The 27,053-nt window shown below is 41.4% G+C and overlaps 1 protein-coding gene across 2 annotated transcripts; it reads right to left on the bottom strand.

Moving 5' to 3' along the window:
• LOC124133844 (protein SSUH2 homolog) lies at window positions 1-25,590 on the bottom strand. Of its 2 annotated transcripts, XM_048397012.1 has the most exons (12): window positions 25,466-25,587; window positions 17,701-17,752; window positions 15,647-15,685; window positions 14,671-14,832; window positions 13,556-13,622; window positions 11,359-11,488; window positions 9,326-9,511; window positions 8,310-8,479; window positions 6,958-7,050; window positions 5,309-5,411; window positions 4,550-4,654; window positions 1-3,302 (listed from the first exon to the last, which is right to left on the bottom strand). In XM_048397012.1, the coding sequence occupies exons 1-12, from the start codon at window positions 25,469-25,471 to the stop codon at window positions 3,156-3,158; spliced, it is 1,260 nt and encodes a 419-aa protein (XP_048252969.1). In that variant the 5' UTR covers window positions 25,472-25,587; the 3' UTR covers window positions 1-3,155. The 2 variants fall into 2 exon arrangements, with proteins under 2 accessions (XP_048252969.1, XP_048252970.1); XM_048397013.1 differs by lacking the exon at window positions 17,701-17,752 and having other exon boundaries at window positions 25,462-25,590.
• Between the last annotated feature and the right edge of the window lie 1,463 nt (window positions 25,591-27,053).

The raw sequence follows: 27,053 nt of genomic DNA, 5'->3' as shown, positions 1-27,053 counted from the left end.
ATTGAAATGTTAAACAAAACACGAATAACATGAATAACTGCTTCTCTTTATACAAGTCATTAATGCGGAAGAACACTCACGTTGCCACATGAGCAGATCTATTGTAAAATATTTTGAAAATTAATGTGTAAATGAGTGTACCACGAGGCTACAGAGGCCCTGATGAATCACAGTGCTTTTAAGAATGTCGTTTTCAAATACCGTACGTCAGCAACAGATATTTTACGTGCGTTTCCCAAGGTTCATGCAAAGTATGTTTGAAACATAAAAATGTTGATAAATGCTGTTTTAAGTTTCTTTTTTTCGGTTTATAAGTTCCCCTCGTTTATTTGTGATATTCAAAACTCTTATCCTTGGGATTAATCCTATATATCTTGGAAATATCATGTAAAATATGTACAAGGACATGGGGAGGGTCATCGAAATAAGACAAGCATTAGGGGAGCGTCTTTACTGTACTCCCGACATAAAGGGGCGGGGGTATAAAGTTATACCAAGGAATTCCGTGGGTACTTCCGAAGATTTTGTGTGTGCGACTACTGCCTAGATTCTTTTGAAACTTGGTGAACACTTTCTATTGGAGGTGCATTGCGAAGTTTGATTTCAATATTTGGGTTTTCTGTAAAAATACAGCTTTTACTTACAATGATTTTACTTAAACATTTGTGCGAATTATAGCTTGAAAACTACTTCATGGATTCTTTTCAAATTTAGGGAACAGTTTCCATTCCATATTAATGGAAGACGTGCAGTGCAAAGTTTGATTTTCATGTGTGTATTTTCTTAAAAACTACTTCCTGGATTCGTTTACAATTGGGGTTGCAGTTTCTATACAAGTAGAGGAGGTGCGGAGCAAAGTTTCATTTTGATATTTGTATTTCAGAAAACGATATGATTTTTTTCCTGTTTTGAACTTTGAAATATGTTGGAGTCGAGGTCGGGATGTTTTAGTGAGCCCTGCTCACTTTTTGCCTTGTTTTCAATACATTAATGCATCAAAAACATCCCACCCTGTCATAAATGACCGGTCCATTAGTATTATAAATTTGACACATATGTATATACACACAGAAAACAGATACCCTCGCAGACATACGAAAGTACTTGGTAAAAAAATAAATATCATTTACAATATTAATATACTTCGCAAAATATCTAACTTTCCTTAACCTCATGGAAGTTAATCCGAGTTTTAGCTTGCATATCTTAGCAAAGCATTAACCCCTAAAAATAATTGAATACATCAATTGCAGAATGACACCTCCTTGGAGAGAGACATTTGGACTGCTAAGTAAGTTGCAGACTGACGAACTTTATTCAAATACAACGGAAGGGAGATCACGACATAGCATCTGTATAGATAATATATGTCTTTGGTGATAATTTTTAAACAGGTACCCTTTTCCCACAAAGGGAATAATACTGACAATGTAAAAAACAATGTTAAATATATTTGCACACCAGTATTTAAGAATCACATGTATAGATGAATAAAATCATGAATGTTTAACGTAATTTGGCAAAACAAATATAATATGCCTGAAATTCTGATTCAATACCTTTTGTGTTGTAATACTGTTCGAGGAATACTTTAGCAGATGCAATGCTGGCACAAGAATATTAACAGAAGCAATGATCAGATTCATGGCATAGTGTGAGTGAGTGAATATGGTTTTACGCTGCTTTTAGCAATACGAGGGCGGGCACCACCGACAAGGCTTCAAACATTGCACCCAGTCCGGAATCAAACACGGACCTAACATAAAGGGGGCGGTGGGGTAGCCTAGTGGTTAAAGCGTTCGCTCGTCACGCCGAAGACCCGGGTTCGATTCCCCACATGGGTACAATGTGTGAAGCCCATTTCCGGTGTCCCCCGCCGTGATATTGCTGGAATAATGCTAAAAGCGGCGTAAAATCATACTCACTCACTATAACATATAGATTGTGTATAATGCAAAATATAAAACGATAAAAATCATTTTCATATTCATGATAAATCTCTGCTTAAAAAGCAGACTCGGTTGTACGATTCCCACTATGACGTGTTAATGAATCACAGTGGATACTAAAGTACTTGGTAAAAAAAATATATCATTTACAATATTAATATGCTTCGCAAAATATCTAACTTTCCTTAACCTCATGGAAGTTAATCCGAGTTTTAGCTTGTATATCTTAGCAAAGAATTAACCCCTAAAAATAATTGAATTCATCAATTGCAGAATGACACCTCCTTAGAGAGAGACATTTGAACTGCTAAGTAAGTTGCAGACTGACGAACTTTATTCAAATACAACGAAAGGGAGATCACGACATAGCATCTGTATAGATAATATATGTCTTTGGTGATAATTTTTAAACAGGTACCCTTTTCCCACAAAGGGAATAATACTGACAATGTAAAAAACAATGTTAAATATATTTGCACACCAGTGTATAAAAATCACATGTATAGATAAATAAAATCATGAATGTTTAACGTAATTTGGCAAAACAAATATAATATGCCTGAAATTCTGATTCAATACCTTTTGTGTTGTAATACTGTTCGAGGAATACTTTAGCAGATGCAATGCTGGCACAAGAATATTAACAGAAGCAATGATCAGATTCATGGCATAGTGTGAGTGAGTGAATATGGTTTTACGCTGCTTTTAGCAATACGAGGGCGGGCACCACCGACAAGGCTTCAAACATTGCACCCAATCCGGAACAAACACGGACCTAACATAAAGGGGGCGGTCGGGTAGCCTAGTGGTTAAAGCGTTCGCTCGTCACGCCGAAGACCCGGGTTCGATTCCCGACATGGGTACAATGTGTGAAGCCCATTTCCCGTGATATTGCTGGAATATTGCTAAAAGCGGCGTAAAATCATACTCACTCACTATAACATATAGATTGTGTATAATGCAAATACAAACGATAAAAATCATTTTCATATTCATGATAAATCTCTGCTTAAAAAGCAGACTCGGTTGTACGATTCCCACAATGACGTGTTAATAAATCACATAGGAGCAGCACTTTTGGGGTGACCTAGCAACCAGCATACTTTAGAGAATATAGAACACCCGAGCAACACTTCTCTGAATATCAGAAGAAAATATAATCGAAACAACGTTGTTGGTATAATCTGATGAGATTGCACGACTGCCTTAGAGAATAGTACACCCCCAGCAACATTGTTGGGGGTAGTCGGGTGAGTACACCTTCCTCTCGTTGCCGTACACCCAGTAGCGTGTCGTCACATCCTTCCAGTTGTAGTTCACCTCCGTCACGGGGACGCCCCTCAACACTTGCCGCTGAAACACGGAGGGTATGAGTATACAGTGAGTGAGTTAAAATTTAACGTCGCATCGGTATTATTTGAGCCATATAGCGACTAAGTCGTCATATGTATTAGGACACCTTTTTGGACTGATATTTTAGTTAGTGAGTAAATGAGTGATTGAATTTCAAGCCAAACTCAGCAATATTCCCGCTACAGCCTTCCAGTCTGTTAATTGTGCCTGTACCAGGAACTCTTATTTCCTGAAGTTTGGGAGACATGCCATATTTCACCCAAGTTTACTATTTACTGTTTATCTATTGTTCATTTAGTCCACTTCAAAATGGGCGGTCGGGTAGCCTAGTGGTTAAAGCGTTCGCTCGTCACGCAGAAGACCCGGGTTCGATTCCCGACTTGGGTACAATGTGTGAAGCCCATTTGTGGTGTCCCTCGCCGTGATATTGCTGGAATATTGCTAAAAGCTGCGTAAAACCATACTCACTCACTCACTCCACTTCAAAATCTGGCATGAACAAACACTCCTGAGAAATCTAGACATTTTGTCTGAAACTACATGAAATGTGTACATTGCACCCTGGTAAAGATCCGGGTTAGGATTGGTCTTTTGTAATGCATTTCGTAAGAGGGCTGGTCAAAAATCAACTATGGGCCATAACAAAGTGATCTAGTCAATGTAGTGCATTGTTTGAGTACTTCATTGCAAGTGTATTTGGTCTGTTGAACTTTTTTACCAGGCCTCGTAAGAGGCGACTAACGGGATCGTGTGTTCAGGCTCGCTGACTTGGTTGATGCATGTCATCGTATCTAAAGTACTTAGATTGAAGCTCATGATGTCAAATGGATCGCTGGTCCAGACTCGATTACTTACACCCCCCGAAATACACCTGGACTATTACTGTGTAAAACAACAAACAGATATTACTTTACATATGATAATACCACCCACGAGTGGGGGGCACGGGTGGCCCATTCGTCTAAGGCGCCGCGATTCGCTGTGCGGAGTTGCGTCCCTTCGGACGCGCCAGAAACCTATGATTGTTGGTTCGAATCCCGGTTCGCCCCGATTATGTTTCTAGGTTTGTCAGCACCATTCCCGTGCTCGTGGGTTTCACCGAAGTGGTAAACGTCTGAGACCTGCATCACTTCGGGCTTTCCTCCCACATTAAGCTGACACGCCTGATATAACTGGAATACTGTTAAAAGCGGCGTTTAACACAACTCACTCACTCACTCTTCACATTACGCTGCATGAAGATATACCTGCATGAGTTGTCTGGCGCCAGGGAATGCCCCCTTGTGTTGGTTCACCAGTCTGATGGAGCTGTCGTTGATTTCTCTGACGAAGTAGGACGTGATTGGCCACACCTAGAGTGAAATGTTTTAGCGAGTGATACATATGTTGATGATCGTCGCAGTCAGCAATAATAGCTATAACACTTATCACCACGTGTTCACAAAATGTTATGTTATCTATGTATTCGGGGTATGACCATTTCCAATTGCATGGGGATGTTTTCTTTGCGCATGAAGCACGTGCACCAGGCTCTGGGGAGTGTTTTGCTTTAAAATACACATGCAGAGTGCCGTTCCACATAACGGTTTTAGCGCTATGACTATCGAAAGTCAATGTTAGAGTATGGGAGTCCAATCCTTGTGACAGTGAGTGAGTATGGTTTTACGCCGCTTTCAGCAATATTCCAGCAATATCACGGCGAGGGACACCAGAAATGGTTTTTCACACATTGTACCCATGTCGGGAATCGAACCCGGGTCTTCGGCGTGACGAGCGAACGCTTTAACCACTAGGCTACCCGACCGCCCCTCCAAGCTAGATTGGTAGAACGGAGGCCACGGCTTCGTCATTATTAGCTTTACAACCTCTTTGTGTTTTGTCATCAATTATATAGACATCGTGTACATCTTCTGAAGGGATTTCAAAGAATAAGAAACGCCCCGCTTTTAGCCATCTCATCGTAAACCGGCACTTATTGTGAACGCAGTGTGTGTCTATGGACCTACCGGCATGAGCGTCTGTTCGAAGATCGCAGTGCCGCTCACATCCCTCACTAACTCATCAGGCATGTCAGTTTTCTCCAGGATGTAGTCGTCCTTGTTGTTTTTACTGAAACAAAACCCATTCTACAGCTTCAGCCTTTGTTGAAACAAAGCCCATTCTACAGCTTCAGCCTTTGTTGAAACAAAACCCATTCTACAGCTTCAACCTTTGTTGAAACAAAACCCATTCTACAGCTTCAGCCTTTGTTGAAAACAAAACCCATTCTACAGCTTCAGCCTTTGTTGAAACAAAACCCATTCTACAGCTTCAGCCTTTGTTGAAAACAAAACCCATTCTACCGCTTCAGCCTTTGTTGAAACAAAACCCATTCTACAGCTTGAACCTTTGTTGAAACAAAGCCCATTCTACAGCTTCAACCTTTGTTGAAACAAAGCCCATTCTACAGCTACAACCTTTGTTGAAACAAAACCCATTCTACTGAAACTGAAACATGGGGGTGTTTGGATATAGATTGAAACAGATAGTGTTGTACTGACAAATGGAAGTGTTTGTATATAGATTGAAACAGATAGTGTTGTACTGAAATATGGGGTTGTTTGGATATATACTGAAACAGATAGTGTTGTACTGAAATATGGGGTTGTTTGGATATATACTGAAACAGATAGTGTTGTACTGAAACATGGGGTTGTTTGGATGTAGATTGAAACAGATAGTGTTGTACTGAAATATGGGTGTGTTTGGATATAGATTGAAACAGATAGTGTTGTACTAAAACATGGGGTTGTTTGGATATAGATTGAAACAAAGAGTATGATACTGAAATAGATATTACACTAAGACATGATTGAGTTTGGATAGAGACTTATATTACTCTGAAACATGTGGGGCGGGGGTTGTCTAGATACAGACATATTACACTGAAACATCTGGGTAAAGATGAGCCAAATAGTATTACACTAAAACATGGGGTATTTTGTTTGGTTAGAGTGTCGTGAAACAACTTTTTCATCCTTTACAGAAACATTTATTCGTTATCAAATTTAATTCACACAAAACTGCAAATTGTATTTGACCGTATGGTTAAGATGACCATTGGCTGATAAATACGATTAACTACCAAAACGTGTGCAGGGAGTGAGTGACATCATGGCGTGCCAGCGTATATGTCGGAGGAACGCCCAAAGTGGCTCAAGACGTGTACCACTTTGGCAGTGAGTGGGTGAGTATGGTGTTACGTCGCTTTTAGCAATATTCCAGCAATATCACGACAGGGGACACCAGAAATGGGCTTCACACATTGTACCCATGTCGGGAATCGAACCCGGGGCTTCGGCTTACCCACTAGGCTACCCGACCGCCCCGACATTTTGGTAAAGGTCACGAGCATTGTGATGACAAACAAAGAAGCATTATCCAGCATTCGAATCCACGATATGGGCCCCCTGTATGATACAGCCAAGGGACGCAACTCTGTACCAGAACAAGTGCCAGCTCTTGCTGCAAGTGTATGGCTGCTGGAGAGGCAATGTTTCTGCTACACTAAGGGTAAACGCGCGTGGGTAGTGAATACTGAGTATGAAATATGCAATTAACCTTGAAGTGACTGAACATATTTGAAACTGGAAGAGAAGTTGTGATTTAAACTCACAAGGTTACTTTGAGTTGGACGTAGCATTTGAGGTTCCTGAAGCCTTGGCAAGTCCGGCATGGGATGCGTCCGTGACCGCCACACGTCAAACATCTGACAACAAGAACATGGCATGTGAGTGAGTGAGTGCGTATGGTTTTAAGCCGCTTTTAGCAATATTCCAGCAATATCACGGCGGGGGACACCAGAAATGGGCTTCACACCTTGTACCCATGTGGGGAATGGAACCCGGGTCTTCTGCGTGACGTGCGAACGCTTTAACTAACCCGACCGCCCCTGACATGGCACAGTGACTTTATAAGTCTCATCAATATATATGCTGTATATTAATGAAAACCTTCCATCACAAGACCAGCTATTTGGGTTGGGTGGTTGATGGTGCCCAGGTTGTCTGGTATCCAGGATCATCAGCCCCAATTTCATGACAATGTGATGAAGTGCATGCCGTTCTACGCTTCAGTTGGCGATATTTAAGCTACACATTGTCGACCACAAACTTATCGTGTCTGGATCAGGCCCTGAAACCAGTGGTCGAGACGTTTTAGTTATAAACCTCTGATGACTTCACACTTCAGTAACAGAAGGTTCTTCTAACTGTTGGTAAACTTCCAAGGTAGGCAATATCAACAATTCCCGGGACTTGGTGTATACATTTCAAATGGAATACCTCGGTTTAACAAATAATGTCTTATAAACTTGCCTCTTCATGAGAACACAATTGTGTTTGATGATTGGTTAAAAGTCCCAATTTTTTTAAACATGAAAAATTCCATGACATCAATCGAACCTGCAATCTCACATATCGTGTTAACTTTTGTAACCCACCGTTATCCCACTGAGCTACCGGGACAGGTTATCAGAAGTTGTTCAGTTTATCATGTCATGACTCGAAGCTGGTCCATGCTGCACGTGATTTTTCTGTCTCACGCTTTGAGCGAATTACCTTTATACCGCGATGCACTGCATTGTTTCACTATAAGGTATGTCGATGTTTTCTTATTTTTTCTGGTATTTCTAGCATTTAGACGGTTAATAAGTTGGATAAAACACACCTCGGTTTGCTCCGGTGCTTTGGGCTATTATCTCGCTCGCAGTTTTACATTTTCAAGCAATACCTCGGAGGCGTATTTTATCCTATACTTATGATCCAAGCAACCACGGCAGTGACGTAAGTCACAGATTCCAGTCCTCAGTAGTCGGTTCTATGAACAAAAGGTCCGTAGGACCTTTTCTGACCCGAACGTTAATACCCTATTTAAATAGAAATATGCACGTAAGAAAAACAACATTTGATTACATCGAATGGGTTGCATGTATAATGCGTACATAATCTTCAATAGACGTGAACAAACCTCCGTCTACCGTCGCCACCACAGGAGAAGCAGGGCTGTGGCTGCATCCCTTGTTCATGCACGTGCACCATGCGCACGCCGTCACCCCCGCAGGTGTGGCACCTGACGTTCCCCCACCCGTGGCATCGGTAGCATCGGTTGTACCCCCTGGCGTCACACGCGTGGCACGGCTGAAAATATCATATAATATACTAGTTTTCTGTTTTTGTTTGTTTGTTGTTTAACGCTGCACTCAGCAATATTCCAGCTATATAACGGCAGTCTGTAAATAATCGAGTCTGGACCAGACAATCCAATGATTGACGTGAGCATCGATCTATGCAATTGGGATACGACACCAGATCCCGTTAGTCGCCTCTTACGACAAACATAGTCGCCTTTTATGGCAAGCATGGGTTGCTGAAGACCTATTCTACCCCGGATCCTCACGGGTCTTATATACTAGTAATTGTCAAAAGTGTTTGTCTGCAGCAACATTGGTCTACGTCAAATTCACTTCTCACTAAATGCTGCAAGGTATATTTTTTCCGCGGATGTCACGGCACATCGTTTACTGAACATGCTGGGTGTTGGGAAAATGTGTTGCGGGCACAAAGAAATATGTTTGTTTTGAAGAGGTGACCCAAAATAAATAAACAGACAAACAAATTGTTCACTTAACATGCCAGATGTCCTTAAAAAGTGTGTCGTATAAAAACAAATAAAAATGTTTGCCTTCTCCGATAAAAGTGTCAGTGACCGGTTATAACGAACTCAAAGGGACTACTAATTTTAGTTCGTTATAACCGTGGTTCGTTATAAGCATATATCCAGCTTAACTACAGCAAATAGTCGGGACCAAAAAGTAAGTTCGTTATATCCGTCAGTTCGTTATAAGCGTGTTCGTTTTAACCGTAGTCTACTGTAATATTATGCCTATAACAACAGGTTCCAACAGACAATGGTCGGGTCCTCAACCAAACCCTCTTGTCTTAGTCCCAGCTTTCACACCCAATCCTTCCTGCTGGCCGCCTTACCCTAATAGTCGCTGTATGGGGCACCTCAATAAGCTTCTGTTGGTCAAGGAACAGCGAGTCAGAGTTGCAGGGGATAGCCCAGGGAGGGGGAGGAGGGCCGTTCTCGGGGCCGTCGACAAAGCCTCCCCTAAAGGGCTCCGACATGTACCCCGTGGACCTGAACTCCGTGTACGTCTCCAGTGTGTACTGCAACATACAGACCATTGTATAATATCATGAGTACTATATCTAGCCTACATTTACATGAACTCTGGTTCATTCTATTTGTTTCACCCCGATACGATGTGTCATAGGGTTTGCGTTAGGAGAGCTTTCTAATCAGCGTCGAGGCTTATTAATACTCGGTACAAAGCATTCAGGTTAGCATATCTGATTTCTGTATCTGAACGGGCAGTTCCGAATGGAAATAATAAAGGTTTCGCTATTAATATCATAGATATGTTTATACACCCTGTTGCTTCTGAGCGAGGTCGCATCTTCAGCCAAAAGGGAATATTTTCTATGGAATATATGTTTTCTTTGTGCCTTTTGGTTTTTTTAAGATCGAGTTTTCGAATCGAGGTGAAGAAATGAAGCCAGATCGTTTAAGAATCTGACTGGCTCAAGAACCCATGCATCCTTCATTTAGATTCGATTCAGTGTTTGTTCAGAGTTCATTTGACACGACCTCGTACACGGCATTTGTCACATCTTCACGCAGAGGAAAATCGAATGAACAGATCTGATTTTAATGACATTGACGTATCATTAGAAAGGTCTGCGTCAGGTTCTTCAGTTTTCAGATTCCAACAGTGACGTCAATCCTTGGCTGTTTGTGGTTTCATTGCTAAGGCAACAATTTATATAATAACTGTGTCTGTTAATGTAATATGTTGTTTGTTGTTTATCATCGCACACCGCAATATTCAAGCTATATTATATGACGGCGGTCTCTAAATGATCGAGTCTGGACCAGACAATCCAGTGGCTGAGATCATGAGCATCGATCGCAATGGGGATACGATGACATGCATCAACCAAATCAGCGAGCCAGACCACCCGATACGTTAGACGCCTTTGACGACAATCATGGGTTGCTGAAGACTAATTCTAACCCGGATCTACGGAAGCCTTTTTTCTATTAAGTTGAAATGTCAAGATACTATCTTGAAATTTTAACTTAGTTATTTGAAATTTCAACTTAGCATCTTGACATTTCAAGATAGTATCGAAATTTTTAAAAACAAACAAATGGCCCTAAAAGGCTTCCGTAAGATTTTGAAATTTCAAGATTATTCACTTCAAACGTATTTTTACATCTTAGGATGTTATCTTATTATCTTGAAATTTCAACTTAGTATCTTGAAATTTCAACCTAATATCTTGAAATTTCAACTTAGTTTCTTGAAATTTCATCTTAGGTTCTTGAAATTTCAAGATAGTATCGAAAAAAAGAAAGAAGAAAAAAAGGGCCCTAAAAGGCTTCCGTAGGGATCTTCACGGGTCTGTTAATGTAATAAACATATCTGAGTTCTGGACATTTTCAAGCGCTTCAGCAATACTTGATTGCATTTCCGGGGCATGCTTTATAAAAACAGTAACAGAATGTCATTGAAAAAAGACTATACAAGCAAAAGAGCGACAGGATTTGTTCTTAGGTTGTCATAGAATTGGAACATAATATGAGTGAGTGAGTTGTGTTTAACGCCGCTTTTAACGGTATTAATGTGGGAGGAAAGCCCGAAGTGATGCAGGTCTCGGACGTTTACCACTTCGGTGAAACCCACGAGCACGGGTATGGTGCTGAAAAAAAAAAAACGTAATCGGGGCGAACCGGGATTCGAACCCACAATCACAGGTTTCTGGCGTGCCCAAGGGACGCAGCTCTGCACAGCGAATTACGGCGCCTTAGACGACTGGGCCACCCGTGGCCCCCGGAACATAACATGAACGAAATCAGAAGTACTAATATGAAAGACAACAACTATGCCATGACAGGCACACCACGCTGTGAGACGCTTCAAGACAGTAGCGTCATGTTGAGTTATACGTACATGCAAAGCGTGCCCTGGAGCAATGTTGCTGATTTTCATTTCTTTGGCCGGTGCCGACCCAAAGCAGCAGTTCTCACTGACGTACTGAATCATGGCGTCCCGGCAGGCCTCCTCGTCCATGGACGTCAGGCTACAGGTAGAAGTTTAGCGTTACGTCTTGGAGATCGGCCTTTCAGGGGGCCTCGCATTGTTGTCTGTATGGACTTTTTTTTCAATCACTGCTTCAAGACGTACAACTATGTGTTTAAAACCTAAGGCCAAATATGCTGTTTAGCTCTCTCGAATGTCAAATGGTCCAAGGAATTTTATTACTGCTGCTGAAGTACAGTAAACTACGGTTAGTTCGTTATAAGCATATATACAGCAAATGGCCGGGATAAAAAATATGTTCGTTATATCCGTCAGTTCGTTATAAGCGTGTTCGTTATAAACGTAAACTAGTGTCCAAAAGAAACGATACCAACTTATTTTCAAAATTATTTTTTACTAAGTGAATTGTCAAGTATGAAAACATGCCAATTCGTATTGCACATCCCAAAAACAGCATAGTCGATAAAAAATACCGGGAACACGTGATCACTTCCGGGAAAAAACGTAAATTTCGTGAAAGTGACATTTCCCTCTCTAGCATGTTCTGCACGTGCAGACAAACTGTATAAAACGGCTGATCAGACACGTTGATATCACAGCAACAAAAAGAACACAAGATATGCCACGTTTGACAGCCATCGAGAGAGAGAGAGCCGTTGGAATGGTCCAACAAGGAGCGTCACACGTCGACGTCGCCAGAAGGTTGGGCTGCGCACGCATCACTATCACCAGGTTGATGCAGCGGTTACGTCAGACAGGTCAGACGTCAGACAGGCCCAGGAGTGGAAGACCACGAGTAACCACGCCTCGTGAAGATCGTTACATCCGGGTATTACACCTGAGGAACCGCACCGTAACAGCGACGTCCACGGCGGCTACAGCACTGGGACACAGGATCAGTCGACAGACCGTCTACAGGAGACTACGGCAGTATGGTATCCGGCCACGTCATCCCTACCGCGGACCGCTCCTGACGCATCGACACCGGAACAACAGACTGATCTGGGCCAGGCGAGTTCGACGTTGGCAACGGCGGGACTGGGCACGTGTTATGTTCTCTGATGAGAGCAGATTCCTCATCTTCAGAAACGATGGACGGCAGCTTGTATACCGACGATTTGGTGAACGTTTGGCGCCTAACTGTATCCAACAGGTCCGGCCGTTTGGAGGTGGAGGGTTAATGGTTTGGGGTGGCATATGTGGTGACGTCAAAACGATGCTTGTCGTAATTCGTGGAAACCTGAATGCACAGCGTTATCTTGATGACATCCTACGGCCTGTTGTGGTGCCCTTTATTCAGCAACAGCCTCGTGGACTCCTTTTCGAACATGACAATGCAAGGCCACACACAGCAAGATTGACACAGAACTTCCTTGCCAACGCCAACGTACAGGTTTTGTCATGGCCCGCATGTTCACCGGACATGAATCCCATCGAGCACTTATGGGACCACCTCGATCGGCAAATCCGACGTCGCCGTGTGCCTCCAGTCAACGTCCAGGACTTGGAACGATGTCTCCTCGAGGAATGGCAACGCATCACTCCCAACGTCATCAGACGTTTGACGTCGTCAGTCCGTAGGCGTGTTCTGGCATGTATTGATGCTCACGGTGGACATACCGGCTACTGACTTGACTTTGAGACGTGTGGTGTGACATTTCCCGTTGTTTCTGTGATCAGTGCTCCAACGAAATGTTCATTTTTCGACCCCACCCATCTCTAAAGGCTTGTCATATTGTCATATTTTTGTACAGATGTTGTGAAAAGATTTCTCAAAAGCACAACACCAATCCTAAACTTCTGCATTGTTTAGTTTTTCTTTTATGTCGTTGCAAACAGATGGTATCGTTTCTTTTGGACACTAGTTTTAGTTTACTGAAAAAAATATTGTAAGAAGGCCTATTTTCATTTGTTTGTTCTAAATTTATTTAGAGCACAAGTTATCACAATATTGGTAACGCATAAACAAATATATTAATTTCAGAAAGTCAAAAATATTCATAATTAATCATTTCATCGTTTTGTAATTTTTTAAGGGAATATCTAAAATAATGTCGATAAATATCCAATTTACATTCCAGATGTCTGGAAGTCTCTTCATACTTACTTGCCAAAATCCATCTGAGGTGGTTCTGGCGGGGGTGGAGGAGGGGGCGGCGGGGGGAGAGGAGCCACTGTAAGAAATACAATTTGTACATTGTACAAGTCCCAATACACACAAAAAAGTACTTTCCGCGAAGCGTATATATGAAGCAATGTAACTTGTATGTACTTTGTAACACGACATATTTGTTTATAAATGCAAATACATTTTTGACTAACGAAAAAAAGAAAGAAAATAACACACTAGCCAAAAGGAATTACAGTCCATCTGTCCGGAGTTAACGTGAGTGAGTGAGTTGGGTTTAACGCCGCTTTTAACAGTATTCCAGTAATATCACGGCGTGTCAGCTTAATGTGGAAGGAAAGCCCGAAGTGATGCAGGTCTCAGACGTTTACCACTTCGGTGAAACTCACGAGCACGGGTATGGTGCTTACAAACCTAGAAACATAATCGGGGCGAACCGGGATTCCAACCCACAATCATAGGTTTCTGGCGCGCCCAAGCGACGCAACTCTGCACGGCGAATCGCGGCGCCTTAGACGACTGGGCCACCTGTGCCCCCTCAGGCACTGGTGAAAGTGGCCAAAACGGTGTACTAAGAATGGGACCTAAATGATAGATTTTTCACTCTTGACAAGCCCAGGCAATCAAGAATGTCTTTATGAAGGGTTAGTTGGAGTTAATGCTTCAGGCGGACAAGCAGGAAAAGAACTTAACACAAACCCGCTAACCCGGGGCTAGTACAAATGCCTGCAGACCAGTACAAATTTCCCAATTTCACCATTGTTTTATCATTAAAAGGGCATTTTATCTTCAACGTGGCTAGTAAAGCTTTTGAGTTAAGTTTCAACCATGACAAGCATGTGAGAATGATTATTATTTACATATTTCTTAAAATTCCAAAATAGCTACAAGTTTTATAACACTAGTTCATGGACAAAGAAGACATTTATTATAATTGCCTCTGTCGGAATATTTTATTGACAACGATAACAGTGACAAAGATTGAGAAATGGAATTGATTTCAACAACTGCGTGATTTTAGTACATTCGCACTCTTGTCATAGACTCGATGACGTCGCAAACATAATCAGATTCCTGCGCTAGGTAGAACTCACTTTGGTTAAAGCCCCCGACGCCCTCATAACCCTGGAACGTAGGCATCCCCTGCATGGGGGGCGGTCCGAATGAGGGGGGAGCGGCTGCCTCGTTGTCCACGGGTACCTGGTTCCCCTGTCTCCAGTCGGGGGGAGGGGGACCGTCCATCCATACGCTCCACTCTGTCAACACAAACACAGCACAACTGGCCATAGGAGCAACACACTTAGACCTACTTTGCAAAACATACTTTTTGGCTTCCAAATATAAATACAATTTTCCAATGCAGAGATATTCCTGTTGCCATTCAATCATAGAAAAATTAGTCCGGATTAATTCTTCAAAATGATAAAAGAAAATCACACTGTTCGGTCACATACAGAATTTAACTATTTCACTTTGTTTCACGACCATTGAAAAATCAATCCTAAAATAATATATCAAAATAATATATATTATAAAATTAATTTCAATTATTTCAATTATTATTCAAGTTAACTATCACGAGGAAAAATGTTTCGTATAAAAAATCCACATAATCGAATCCGTAATTACATTAGGTAAAATACATTTGATATTATTCTTTTAAAGAACTTTCTGGGACAATTAATGTTTTCGCTTAAATCCTAGCACACCCCCCCCCCCCCCCCCCCAGAATATCAAATATTATTCGATATGATGACCAAAATTCAGATGACAATGTCAAAAAATTCTTTTTAAAGATGTACATACTTATTTCTGTCGTCTAAAAGATTCTTCATGATTTTGTCTCCATTAAGGTATGTTGTAAATAACACTGTTGATTACATGTATTGATCAGATTGAACATTTGTAGGCCAAGGATAGGATCAAGTAAACTGTTCACTGTTCCCCTGAACTGCCAAACCTAAACATGAGCATTTTCCAGATATGTACTCACCTAGTCACTTGGTTACGTGCACGAGTCATGTCTACTTTAGGAATAGAATCAGTATTGATAGCTTGTGATTCACTTACGTTCTGGAGGCGCACCCGGCATTCCTGGTTGTCCATAGTCTGTAAATAAACATATCGATCACCAAACAAACAAACTTCTAGATTATATAAATGGGCGTGAGTGAGTTCGCTTTAAGCAGTATTTGAGTATTATCACGTATCAGCTTAATGTGGGACGAAAACCCGAAGTGTTTTCTTTGTTTGTTTGTTTGTTTGTTTAATTGCCACACTCAACAACATTCTAGCTATGTGATGGCGGTCTGTACATAATCGAATCTGGACCAGACATTCCAGTGGTTGATATCATGAGCATCGATCCATCCAGTTGGGATACGATCATTTAGTTACCTCTTTCGACAAGCTTAGGTTGCTGGAGACATATATGCTTAGACGATTGTCCCACGAGTCAAAGCACAAATTGACGCAGGCCTTATATTAGGCAAGTAGTATTCGACAACGAGAACCTTATGTAGTGTCAGACGTTCACCACGTTGGTGATACCAGCAAGCAGGGGTATGGTGCTGCCAAACCAAGAGTCAAGATCGAGGCGAACTCACGAGTATAAGAATCTGGCCTGTGCCCCTACAAGAGTTGGGTTTAACGCTGCTGTAATAAACATATCTGAGTTCTGGACATTTTCAAGCGCTTCAGCAATACTTGATTGCATTTCCGGGGCATGCTTTATAAAAACAGTAACAGAATGTCATTGAAAAAAGACTATACAAGCAAAAGAGCGATAGGATTTGTTCTTAGGTTGTCATAGAATTGGAACATAATATGAGTGAGTGAGTTGTGTTTAACGCCGCTTTTTAACGGTATTAATGTGGGAGGAAAGCCCGAAGTGATGCAGGTCTCGGACGTTTACCACTTCGGTGAAACCCACGAGCACGGGTATGGTGCTGAAAAAAAAAAAACGTAATCGGGGCGAACCGGGATTCGAACCCACAATCACAGGTTTCTGGCGTGCCCAAGGGACGCAGCTCTGCACAGCGAATTGCGGCACCTAAGACGACTTGGCCACCCGTGCCCCCTCATTTTGCTGGATCCTAGCATATAACAATGAAACACATACATGCATGCATCCATCCATCCGGTCAGAAATGATAATGTCGAACAATACTGTCGAATCGTTTTTCTCACCATGACGTCTTTTGACCGCTATTGTACTAATTGTAAGATCCTAAAGGCTCTCTCTTAATTTTTGTCGTAAACTTATTATTTGTTTGTTGTTTAACACCGCACTCAGCAATATTCAAGCTATATGAGGTCTGTAAATAATCGAGTCTGGACCAGACAATCCGGTGATTGACATCATGGGCATCAATCCACGCAATTGAGATACGATGACATGCATCAACCAAGTCAGCGAACCTGACCACCCGATCCCGTTAGTCGCCTCTTACGACAAGCATGCATAGTCGCTAAGATCGCTTTGTGCAAGTGGGCCCTGTTCTACCCCGGATCTTCACGGATATTCGTGTGTTGTCATGCATGTATGAAACGGCCTATAACCTGAGGTAATTACCTAACACCTGTCCCGAGGTGATGACCTCACACCGTCCAGTGCATTCTCACATGTGCAAATGTCACCAGAGTTGGGGGTCTCAAAATATTACACTTCGCCAAGATGGGCACAGCAGGGTTGAGCTCACAATGTCTGACTTGCGTACGTAAGACAACGTAACCGTGTTGTGCCGCCAGCACATATGTCTTGTACTTTACTGGTTTCTTATTCAGACGATTTTTCTCCATGAGTTGAACTTTCGTTTCAGATTGTCTGAAGTCGACCAATGTCATATATTCCTGTATGTTCGCCTTCAGACTACTCATGGTTTGGGCGACAGTATCTGATTCCCGGACGTTATATTAACTGGCGTTATCCATGACAATCACACTGACATTGTTTTAAATTGGCAATAGCTGAAGTTCCAACCACTCTATGAACACATCACCTCCTATAATTTCCATATGAAAATCACCAGTTTTCTGTTTCGCCTCGAAAACTAGTACACATCCATCAATAAGCCCCATATCATTGGTTGCAGCGTGCAAAACAATGACACGATTACCTTTACCTGATTGTCTGTGGGTGCTTTTTGTTGATCTGCCGATAGCCACATGTAGCCACTGCAAAAAAAATCCATCTATACAAGTTTGTATATGCTTTGGAATGATGATATTTCCAAAGCATATACAAGATTGGAATGATGATATATACAAAAATATACAAGTTTGTATATACGACATTTACAAAAATATACAAATTTGTATATATGGTGTATCCAAATTTGTTTTCTTTGTATATATTGGCAAAGGGAGATAATTGTTATGTATTTGTGTATAATTATTAAATATGTACAAATTGAAGTGTTTTAAGTTGAGCACTGTGTTTCTTTGTATATGTTGGTAAAGGAGGATAATTGCTATGTATTGTTCTATAATTGTTTTGTATGTGCAAAATAGTATCATCAAGTTACAAAAATATAGTGGCGTGTTACATTACTGGAATGTTTAATTAGTACTCCACACTGTTGGCGGGAGTACATACTCTCCTTGCAATGATATTGACGGGTAAGCGATTGAGGCGTCTGGTACTTTTCCTGGCGCGGTGGTTGGTATGTGAGTAGACTTTATGGTCAAATGCACAGAGAGGATAAGCTGTCGGGGGTGATTGCATTGGCGGTGACTTCTGTATTGAAAGTGTTGAAATCGATTTGTGCTGAGCTTGGATTCGTTTGTACGGGGAGGCCGCGATGTGATTTGTAACATGCTCTCGTGCACATGGCAGATTAGCCAACAGAGTGGAATGCACAGAGGATGAAAACTATTTTATTATTAATTTAAAGTGTTGAATTTGGTTTGTTCTGAGCTGTCGGTTTAATTGTAGGGTATACATTATGATAATGTCAAATCTCGGCGGAACGCGGAAAATCGCGTTTTTTAACGGTAGTCCTTGGAAACATCCTCTTCAAAATATAATCAAAGATTTTTTTTAAAATGCTTCGAAAATATCGTGTTGCCAGACAACCGTGGCGGATTGTCCTGTTTTCGATCAGAGCTTTCAGCATCAAACATGCTTTTATTATTATTCATAACACAATCATGGGATCTTAAGTTTCCGGACATCATACGTTTTCTATCATGAATACTTGCACTATAACGGCGGGGGGGGGGGGGGGGGGGGTCACACAGAAATTGTTTATACTCCGATAATGACTTTTTTATGATAAAGTTGTCAGCGTCCGAAAACCCATAACACGGGGATATATGTTGTATTAATGTCTTATGTTTTACAAAAGATAAGTAAGTACAAAGGTAAGCTTTTCTCAATATGCTTCAACGTGGGAAAAGGGGCATTGCACGTTTGTGGCAGTATTGCTCCCAGTCCCAGGTGGCGGCGGCGTCCACTAATGCCTACAGTCTACAATAAACAAAGTCATGCACCAGTGATTTTCAGCGACACCTGCTATCAGTGCTACCCAACCTCTAACTGGACAAGTCCACTTTAGTGGAATAATGCCTATAGGCGACAAAAGACAGAAAATTATATGAAGTCACTTTTTATTTCACATTGCCATAACACTAACAGTAATAATTTATTTCTGCATCATTGCATTAGTTCTTATAGTATACACCAGCAGATATTTGCTCATTTCAAGAAATTTCAAAGAGTTCATGTAGTCAGTGGAATGATTCATCAAGGTAAACTTTCTGGACGCCCTGACTGATAGTTATAAATGGTTCGGAGATAATGTGACCCCATAGACAGGATGGAATATTTTCCCCGGACAACTGCTCGGTCATCGCCACGCGCAGTGTATCGAAATCCCATCTCTTGGAGAGCAATAGTTTGTGCAGTCCAGGAAACATTAATTGTATCTTTAATTTTCCTCTACTACAAGTCAGGGTTACCTTCTGCTCATAAAGCTTGTACACTATACGCCTAATCACCCTGCATGAAAGCTAATATCCTTTTACGTCCGGTTTTGTTTTTGATACCACCCCTTTAACTTTTATGTTTTATTTATCATCTCGGAGACTTGATGGTATGAATTGAAAACCCCATAGCTTGGGCAGTTCGGTAATCCACCCTATCTAAATAAATAAATGGTTCCCTCTATCTCTCTAAAGTGTAAAGAACTTGTATACATTTCCTAGTACAGACTCCATGTCGTGTACCCTGGCTATGGCTATGCAAGTGTTATGTAACATGCATCATGGGAGCAGTGTTGACAAAACAAACGCAGCGCCATTTTGTCATTTTAGAAGATGCACATCTAGAATTTTCTCCAAATGATTTTTGTGTGTGGATTAGATGTTTTATGAAGACTACATTGTTATCATTATAACGGAGTCACGTGCGTATGTTTATATAGTCCGTTTCAGATTACCATCATTGGACTTGGAATAAATGTGAACTTCCTGTTTACGTTCGAGTTTGTCTCCTGTGAAATTGTCGATAGGACTCCTTGTGACTGAAATACTTCAAACCACTGGAAGGTCGATCGGTAGTTACTCGATATTTCAAAAACAACAATCTGAAAAATTATATCCTGAAAAATTATATCATTTTTCTACCATTTACGACAGTACCTTAGCTAAGATTTTACGCCAATATTAGCGCCAAGACAGTTTCGTGAATAAGCCGCCGTTCCACAAGGCGATCGTAGCGCTACAACTGTCGTAGGTCTATGTTAAAGTATGGGAGTTACGATCGTCTTAGTGCTACAACTGTCGTAGGTTTGTGTTAAAGTATGGGAGTTACGATCGTCTTAGTGCTACAACTGTCGTAGGTTTGTGTTAAAGTATGGGAGTTACGATCGTCTTAGTGCTACAACTGTCGTAGGTTTGTGTTAAAGTATGGGAGTTACGATCGTCTTCGTGCTACAATTGTCGTAGGTCTATGTTAAAGTATGGGAGTTACGATCGTCTTAGTGCTACAACTGTCGTAGGTTTGTTTTAAAGTATGGGAGTTACGATCGTCTTAGTGCTACAACTGTCGTAGGTTTGTGTTAAAGTATGGGAGTTACGATCGTCTTAGTGCTACAACTGTCGTAGGTTTGTGTTAAAGTATGGGAGTTACGATCGTCTTAGTGCTACAGCTGTCGTAGGTCTATGTTAAGGATGGGAGTTACGATCGTCTTAGTGCTACAACTGTCGTAGGTTTGTGTTAAAGTATGGGAGTTACGATCGTCTTAGTGCTACAACTGTCGTAGGTCTGTGTTAAAGTATGGGAGTTACGATCGTCTTAGTGCTACAACTGTCGTAGGTCTGTGTTAAAGTATGGGAGTTACGATCGTCTTGGTGCTACAACTGTCGTAGGTCTATGTTAAAGTATGGAAGTTACGATCGTCTTAGCGCTACAACTGTCGTAGGTCTGTGTTAAAGTATTGGAGTTACGATCGTCTTAGTGCTACAACTGTCGTAGGTCTATGTAAAAATATTGGAGTTACAATCGTCTTAGCGCTACGACTGTCGTAGGTCTATGTTAAAGTATGGGGGTTACGATCGTCTTAGCGCTACGGTTGCTTTGTGGAACCGAACTATTCCAAAAGAAATTATCGATCATGAAACCATAAAGGATGAAAGTATTTCCCAAATCGTAAGAAATGATAACATTGTTCTACATTAAAGAGGAAGAAATGAATGGCCCTATCTAACGTGTAAATTAGGCCTTAGCTTCCGGCATTCACCTGGATGTGAAAGTGTAATTTGACTTGTGTTGCACCGTTATCATGGAGTAGTAGCCTTATCAAATGTAATTGGGCGGTCGGGTAGCCTAGTGGTTAAAGCGTTCGCCCGTCACGCTGAAGACCCGGGTTCGATTCCCGACATGGGTACAATGTGTGAAGCCCGTTTCTGGTGTCCCCAGCCGTGATATTGCTGGAATATTGCTAAAAGCTGCGTAAAACCAAACTCACTCACTCAAATGTAATGAATTACTTATAAACAGCACATTATTGTTTGACGTCATGACTTGTTTTATGTCTTTGGCGACGTTGGAGAAATTCGACATTGGTATATTGATTTATAGATATTCTTCAATAGTATGAAATATCTCGATTTGTGAAACATAATTTGACGCTTTTTCAACACAAAATAAAATTGATGTTTCACCATTTAAATACGTCTTCCCGAGGCGAGGGAGTTATCTGACTATAAAAGTCATGTTTCCGGATTTTACAGTCATTTAACTCCCTTGACTAAGGAAGATGTGTAAATTATGTCTTCAGTAGATAAACAGTTAGACAGTTTGACCGTGGATGTTAATTGGACAAGACGCGCACCCACTAGGCATCAATTTTAATTGAAACAAATACTCAGAAGACTATTTCAAAACAAACAAATATCTTTTTTAATATTGGACACGATATCCTGACCACCCAATCTCCACTCTAGTCAGCTCTTACCACGTCTATGCTAAACCCCTATGCTAAATACCAGGCCTTTCGCATTTGAACTGAAATTAGAGGTACCTAAAATTCTGCCATTAAATTACTTGATTGTGATTGGTCAATCAGAGGCTATTAAACCACAATAACCCCCCTCTGATTGAAACAGTTGGTTTGACGGCCGCATCACCGCGAAGCTAATATTCATAGAATAGTACTTTTTCAGTCATTGTCGGTAGGCATATTTAAATAATTATATCTACAATTGCAGGTTAAAAATGCACAGATACGGTTACTACAATATTCAAAGGATGTGTGACAATACATTTCGTGCTGTACACACGATATAAATCGAGAATGTATTTACGTTTTGGAGACAAGCGAGAGCTTGGAATGTTGGCGCTTTTCTATATACGACTGTGGCGTCATATCGTTTGCATCACAATGATCGATATGACGTCATAATGGTGACGTGTGGTGTAGCACGAAAGCCTTGCAAAGCTTGTTTAGTTTTCTTTAGGGGTGCCCACCTCATGTTAGCTTTCCAAGTTGCCGTGCTTATATATATGCTGCCAATGCCTGTCATATTTATTATGTTCGAGTGAAGTATTTCGGAGTAAACAAACTGCCTGAGAATATACAGCGCCATATTTTGTTTAATGGATGTTGTCGGTGAATCCGTTATTCAGATCGACAACCCCCTCTAAACATTGGACTCAACCTATGCCGTTTCACTCAAAATATTTGCTAGCACCAAAGATTTCGCGTTTTATTTAATCATGGTAGAATGGAGATAAACAATTATCTCCTAAATATCAATGGCCTACCATAACAAGAAACAGTTCACGGGCATCGCATAAATGACATCGCAATCTGTGACGTCATGAATTCCACCATGACGTCATTTCTGCGACATCAAAGATTCATTCGTCACCACTCGTCCCTTTCCGTAATCCGCTATTCGGCTTGTCCCGGAATAACACGAGTTGGTCACGAATGATCAAAGATTATGATGCAATTATAAGGCGTCTATGAGACCAGCGCTAAAACCAAAGTAGCATGCACATACACACAGCATGGGCACCCACACCCACACAACTGTGTTTGTACAACTATATCACAACTTCAGTAAACTACGTTTATAACGAACACTCTTATAACGAACTGACGGATATAACGAACCTACTCCCGACCATTTGTTGTATAAATGCTGTATGTATGCTTATAACGAACTACGGTTATTACGAACTCAAATTAGTGGCCCCCTCGAGTTCGTTATAACCGTAGTCAACTGTATACACAATTTTCGTCACAAGCGACACATTTGCAATGAAAGATTTTGTTAAACCATATACAATATCTGATTAAATGATAACGGAGTCGCACGTGTAGGCCAACTGCAGAGTAATTTATGGAAGTAACTTGAATAAGTACCTCTTGAATAACGCCACAGGTAGGCCAGTTCTAGGGTTATGCACGTTACGTTACCCCTCTTTGTGTACGGTAGACTGACATTTAGTCTCAGGAATAAAGTGATCTATTTAAAACTATATTTCTACAAAACAGATCCAAACTGAGCTCAGAATAATCCTTAATTTCAGGGAAGAAATGAGACAATCTAGACTTGCAAAATCATTCTAGACGTGAGTCCTTTTTTACTATATGCTCTGGGGACTGGAGACAGGCTATGTGTTTGGCTTCCATAAGCGTCAAGTGGAGCGTGATCCAACTTAACAACTTGGGGAAGTCACAATAACACTCGCCGAGTCTTGTGACACAACTTTTGAGAAACACTAAAAATAGCACAGACACAAGCACCTGTGATAATAGCATGATTACCCCCTCTCTCCTATACTAATAACATACCCCCTATATCCTATGATAATATACCTCCTCTATCCTGTGATAATAACATATCTCCTCTCTCCTATGATAATAACATGCCCCCTCTCTTCTATAAAATAACATACCCCCTCTCTTCTATGATAGTAACATACCCTTTCTCTTCTATGATAATAACATACCTCCTCTATCCTATAATAATAACATGCCCCCTCTCTCCTATGATAATAACATACCCCCTCTCTTCTATGATAGTAACATACCCCTTCTCTCCTATGATAATAATATACCCCTCGCCCTATGACAATTACATACCTCTCGCCCAATGATAATAACACACCCCTCGCCCTATAACAATAACATACCCCTCGCCCTATGATAATAACATACCCGTCGCCCTGTGATAATAAAATACCCTCTCTCCTATGACAAAAACATACCCCTCGCCCTATGACAATAACATACCCCTCGCCCTGTGACAATAACATACCCCCTCTATCCTATGATAATAACATACCCCCTCTACCCTATGATAATAACATACCCCCTCTATCCTATAATAATAACATACCCCTTCACCTATGATAACATACCCCCTCTATCCTGTGATAATAACATATCTCCTCTCTCCTATGATAATAACATACCCCCTCTCTTCTATAATAATAACATACCCCCTCTCTTCTATGATAATAACATACCCTTTCTCTTCTATGATAATAACATACCTCCTCTATCCTATAATAATAACATGCCCCTCATTCCTATGATAATAACAGACCTCCTCTAACCTATGATAATAACATGCCCCTTCTCTCCTATGATAATAATATACCCCTCGCCCTATGACAATTACATACCTCTCGCCCTATGATAATAACATACCCCTCGCCCTATAACAATATCATACCCCTCGCCCTATGATAATAACATACTCGTCGCCCTGTGATAATGAAATACCCTCTCTCCTATGACAATAACATACCCCTCGCCCTATGACAATTACATACCCCTCGCCCTGTGATAATAACATACCCCTCTCCTATGACAATAACATACCCCCTCTCTCCAATGATAATAACATACCCCTCGCCCTATGACAATAACATACCCCTCGCCCATTGATAATAACATACCCCTCGCCCTATGACAATAACATACCCCTCGCCCTGTGATAATAACATACCCCCTTTCAACTACGACCACTACATTCTCTCTCTCGCCCGTGACATGGCCCTCAGCTGCACAGCTAATCAATACTGTTCTCAATTTCGCGTTTATAAATAATGTAAAACAGTTCTTGGGTCTGCCACATCAACAATACGAACATCAACGTCTTACTTGATTTCGCACGGACGACACACTGTGGCAGCACACACACATTCTGTCTATGTAAGTGTACTTATTTATGTGTGGTTACTTCAAGGCTAAGATAACCAGCTTCATCAATACCCTAAAGCATGTATGAAATACGCAAGTGCGATGCGAGGCGGGCGAGATTTCGCATTAGACACAGCTGGAGACATCAGTCCTGATTTCAACCAGAATATAAACGTGATATTGAAGAAATTGAGTTACACATAAATATTGTTAGATACTCACTGACCGCCATGGTGGATACAACTGCTGATCAACCTGTTTCTATTTACAAGAGAGCTTCGTTATTCGTTACCCGTGGTAACCCGAACAGCTTAGCTTATATCCGCCACCTGCACACGATCGGTGTTTCGTAATCCGATATCGCCGTTGTTCGTTGGGAGTGGCGGTTCCTTGTCAACGCGCCCGGGGTGCACGGCCGCATGTGCACACGTATAACCATGGATGCGTATAAACAATGACACTTATCATCACAGCCTGGACTTAAGAAATGTTAACAATGACTCACAAATATTTCGTTGATTAATAAACGGAATCCATCAACATGAGTGAGTGAGTGAAAATGATTTTACGCCGCTTTTAGCAATATTCCAGCAATATCACGGCGGGGGACACCAGAAATGGGCTTCACACATTGTACCCATGTCGGGAATCGAACCCAGGTCTTCGGCGTGACAAGCGAACGCTTTAACCACAAGGCTACCCGACCGCCCCTCCATCAACATGAAGTGGTCCGTCGATACTTATGTTCGGAATTGCTTAATAAACACTGGAAATCTGCAATGTGGCTTTACGTAAAGCGATTTTGTAATCTGCGTTCCCGCTATTAAAACGTCGTCATCTCAAGATACGGAAACGATCTCTTAATACGGAGCGTTGGGGTAGCATAGTGGTTAATGCGTTCACTCTTAACGTCGAAAGCCCGGGTTCGATTCCCCATATCCGTAAAATGTATGAAGCCTATTTCTGGTGTCCCCCGCCGTGATGTTGCCGGGATATTGCCCAAACCGACATAAAATCAAACTCACACACTCACTTCATATCCAGTGTCAAAGGTGTCTGCACCTACAACCACTCTACAATACGTCCCCACCTGTGCTTTAGCTGAAAACACTTTGCCATATGACTCCCGTAACATATAACTGTGCTAGCTATATATGACCCCGTAACCTATATAGTTGTGCTAGCCACGACCTCCGTAACCTATATAGTTATGCTAGCCACGACCTCCGTAAACTACATTACAATGATAGCTACGACCTCCGTAACATACATAACTATTATAGCCACGACCTCCGTAACATACATTACTATGATAGCCACGACCTCCGTAACAGACATAACTATGATAGCCACGACCTCTGTAACATATAGAACTATGATAGCCACGACCTCCGTAACATATATAACTATGATAGCCACGACCTCCGTAACAGACATAACTATGATAGCCACGACCTCCGTAACATACATAACTATGATAGCCACGACCTCCGTAACAGACATAACTATGATAGCCACGACCTCCGTAACAGACATTACTATGATAGCCACGACCTCCGTAACATATAGAACTATGATAGCCACGACCTCCGTAACAGACATAACTATGATAGCCACGACCTCCGTAACATACATAACTATGATAGCCACGACCTCCGTAACAGACATAACTATGATAGCCACGACCTCCGTAACAGACATTACTATGATAGCCACGACCTCCGTAACATATAGAACTATGATAGCCACGACCTCCGTAACAGACATAACTATTATAGCCACGACCTCTGTAACATATAGAACTATGATAGCCA

This window comes from Haliotis rufescens, unplaced genomic scaffold, assembly GCF_023055435.1.
Source record: "Haliotis rufescens isolate VD_foot unplaced genomic scaffold, xgHalRufe1.0.p SCAF_16, whole genome shotgun sequence".
In the NCBI taxonomy this organism is placed as follows: Eukaryota; Metazoa; Mollusca; class Gastropoda; order Lepetellida; family Haliotidae; genus Haliotis; species Haliotis rufescens.
This window is presented reverse-complemented; position numbering and strand designations above follow the sequence as displayed.

Excerpts from the sequence above, each read along its gene's own strand:
- LOC124133844 (XM_048397012.1), bottom strand. Across the intron at positions 9,512-11,358 it reads CTCCAGGGCACGCTTTGCAT|TACACACTGGAGACGTACAC; the intron begins GTACGTATAACT and ends TGTATGTTGCAG. Across the intron at positions 8,480-9,325 it reads CCCATACAGCGACTATTAGG|CCGTGCCACGCGTGTGACGC; the intron begins GTAAGGCGGCCA and ends TGATATTTTCAG.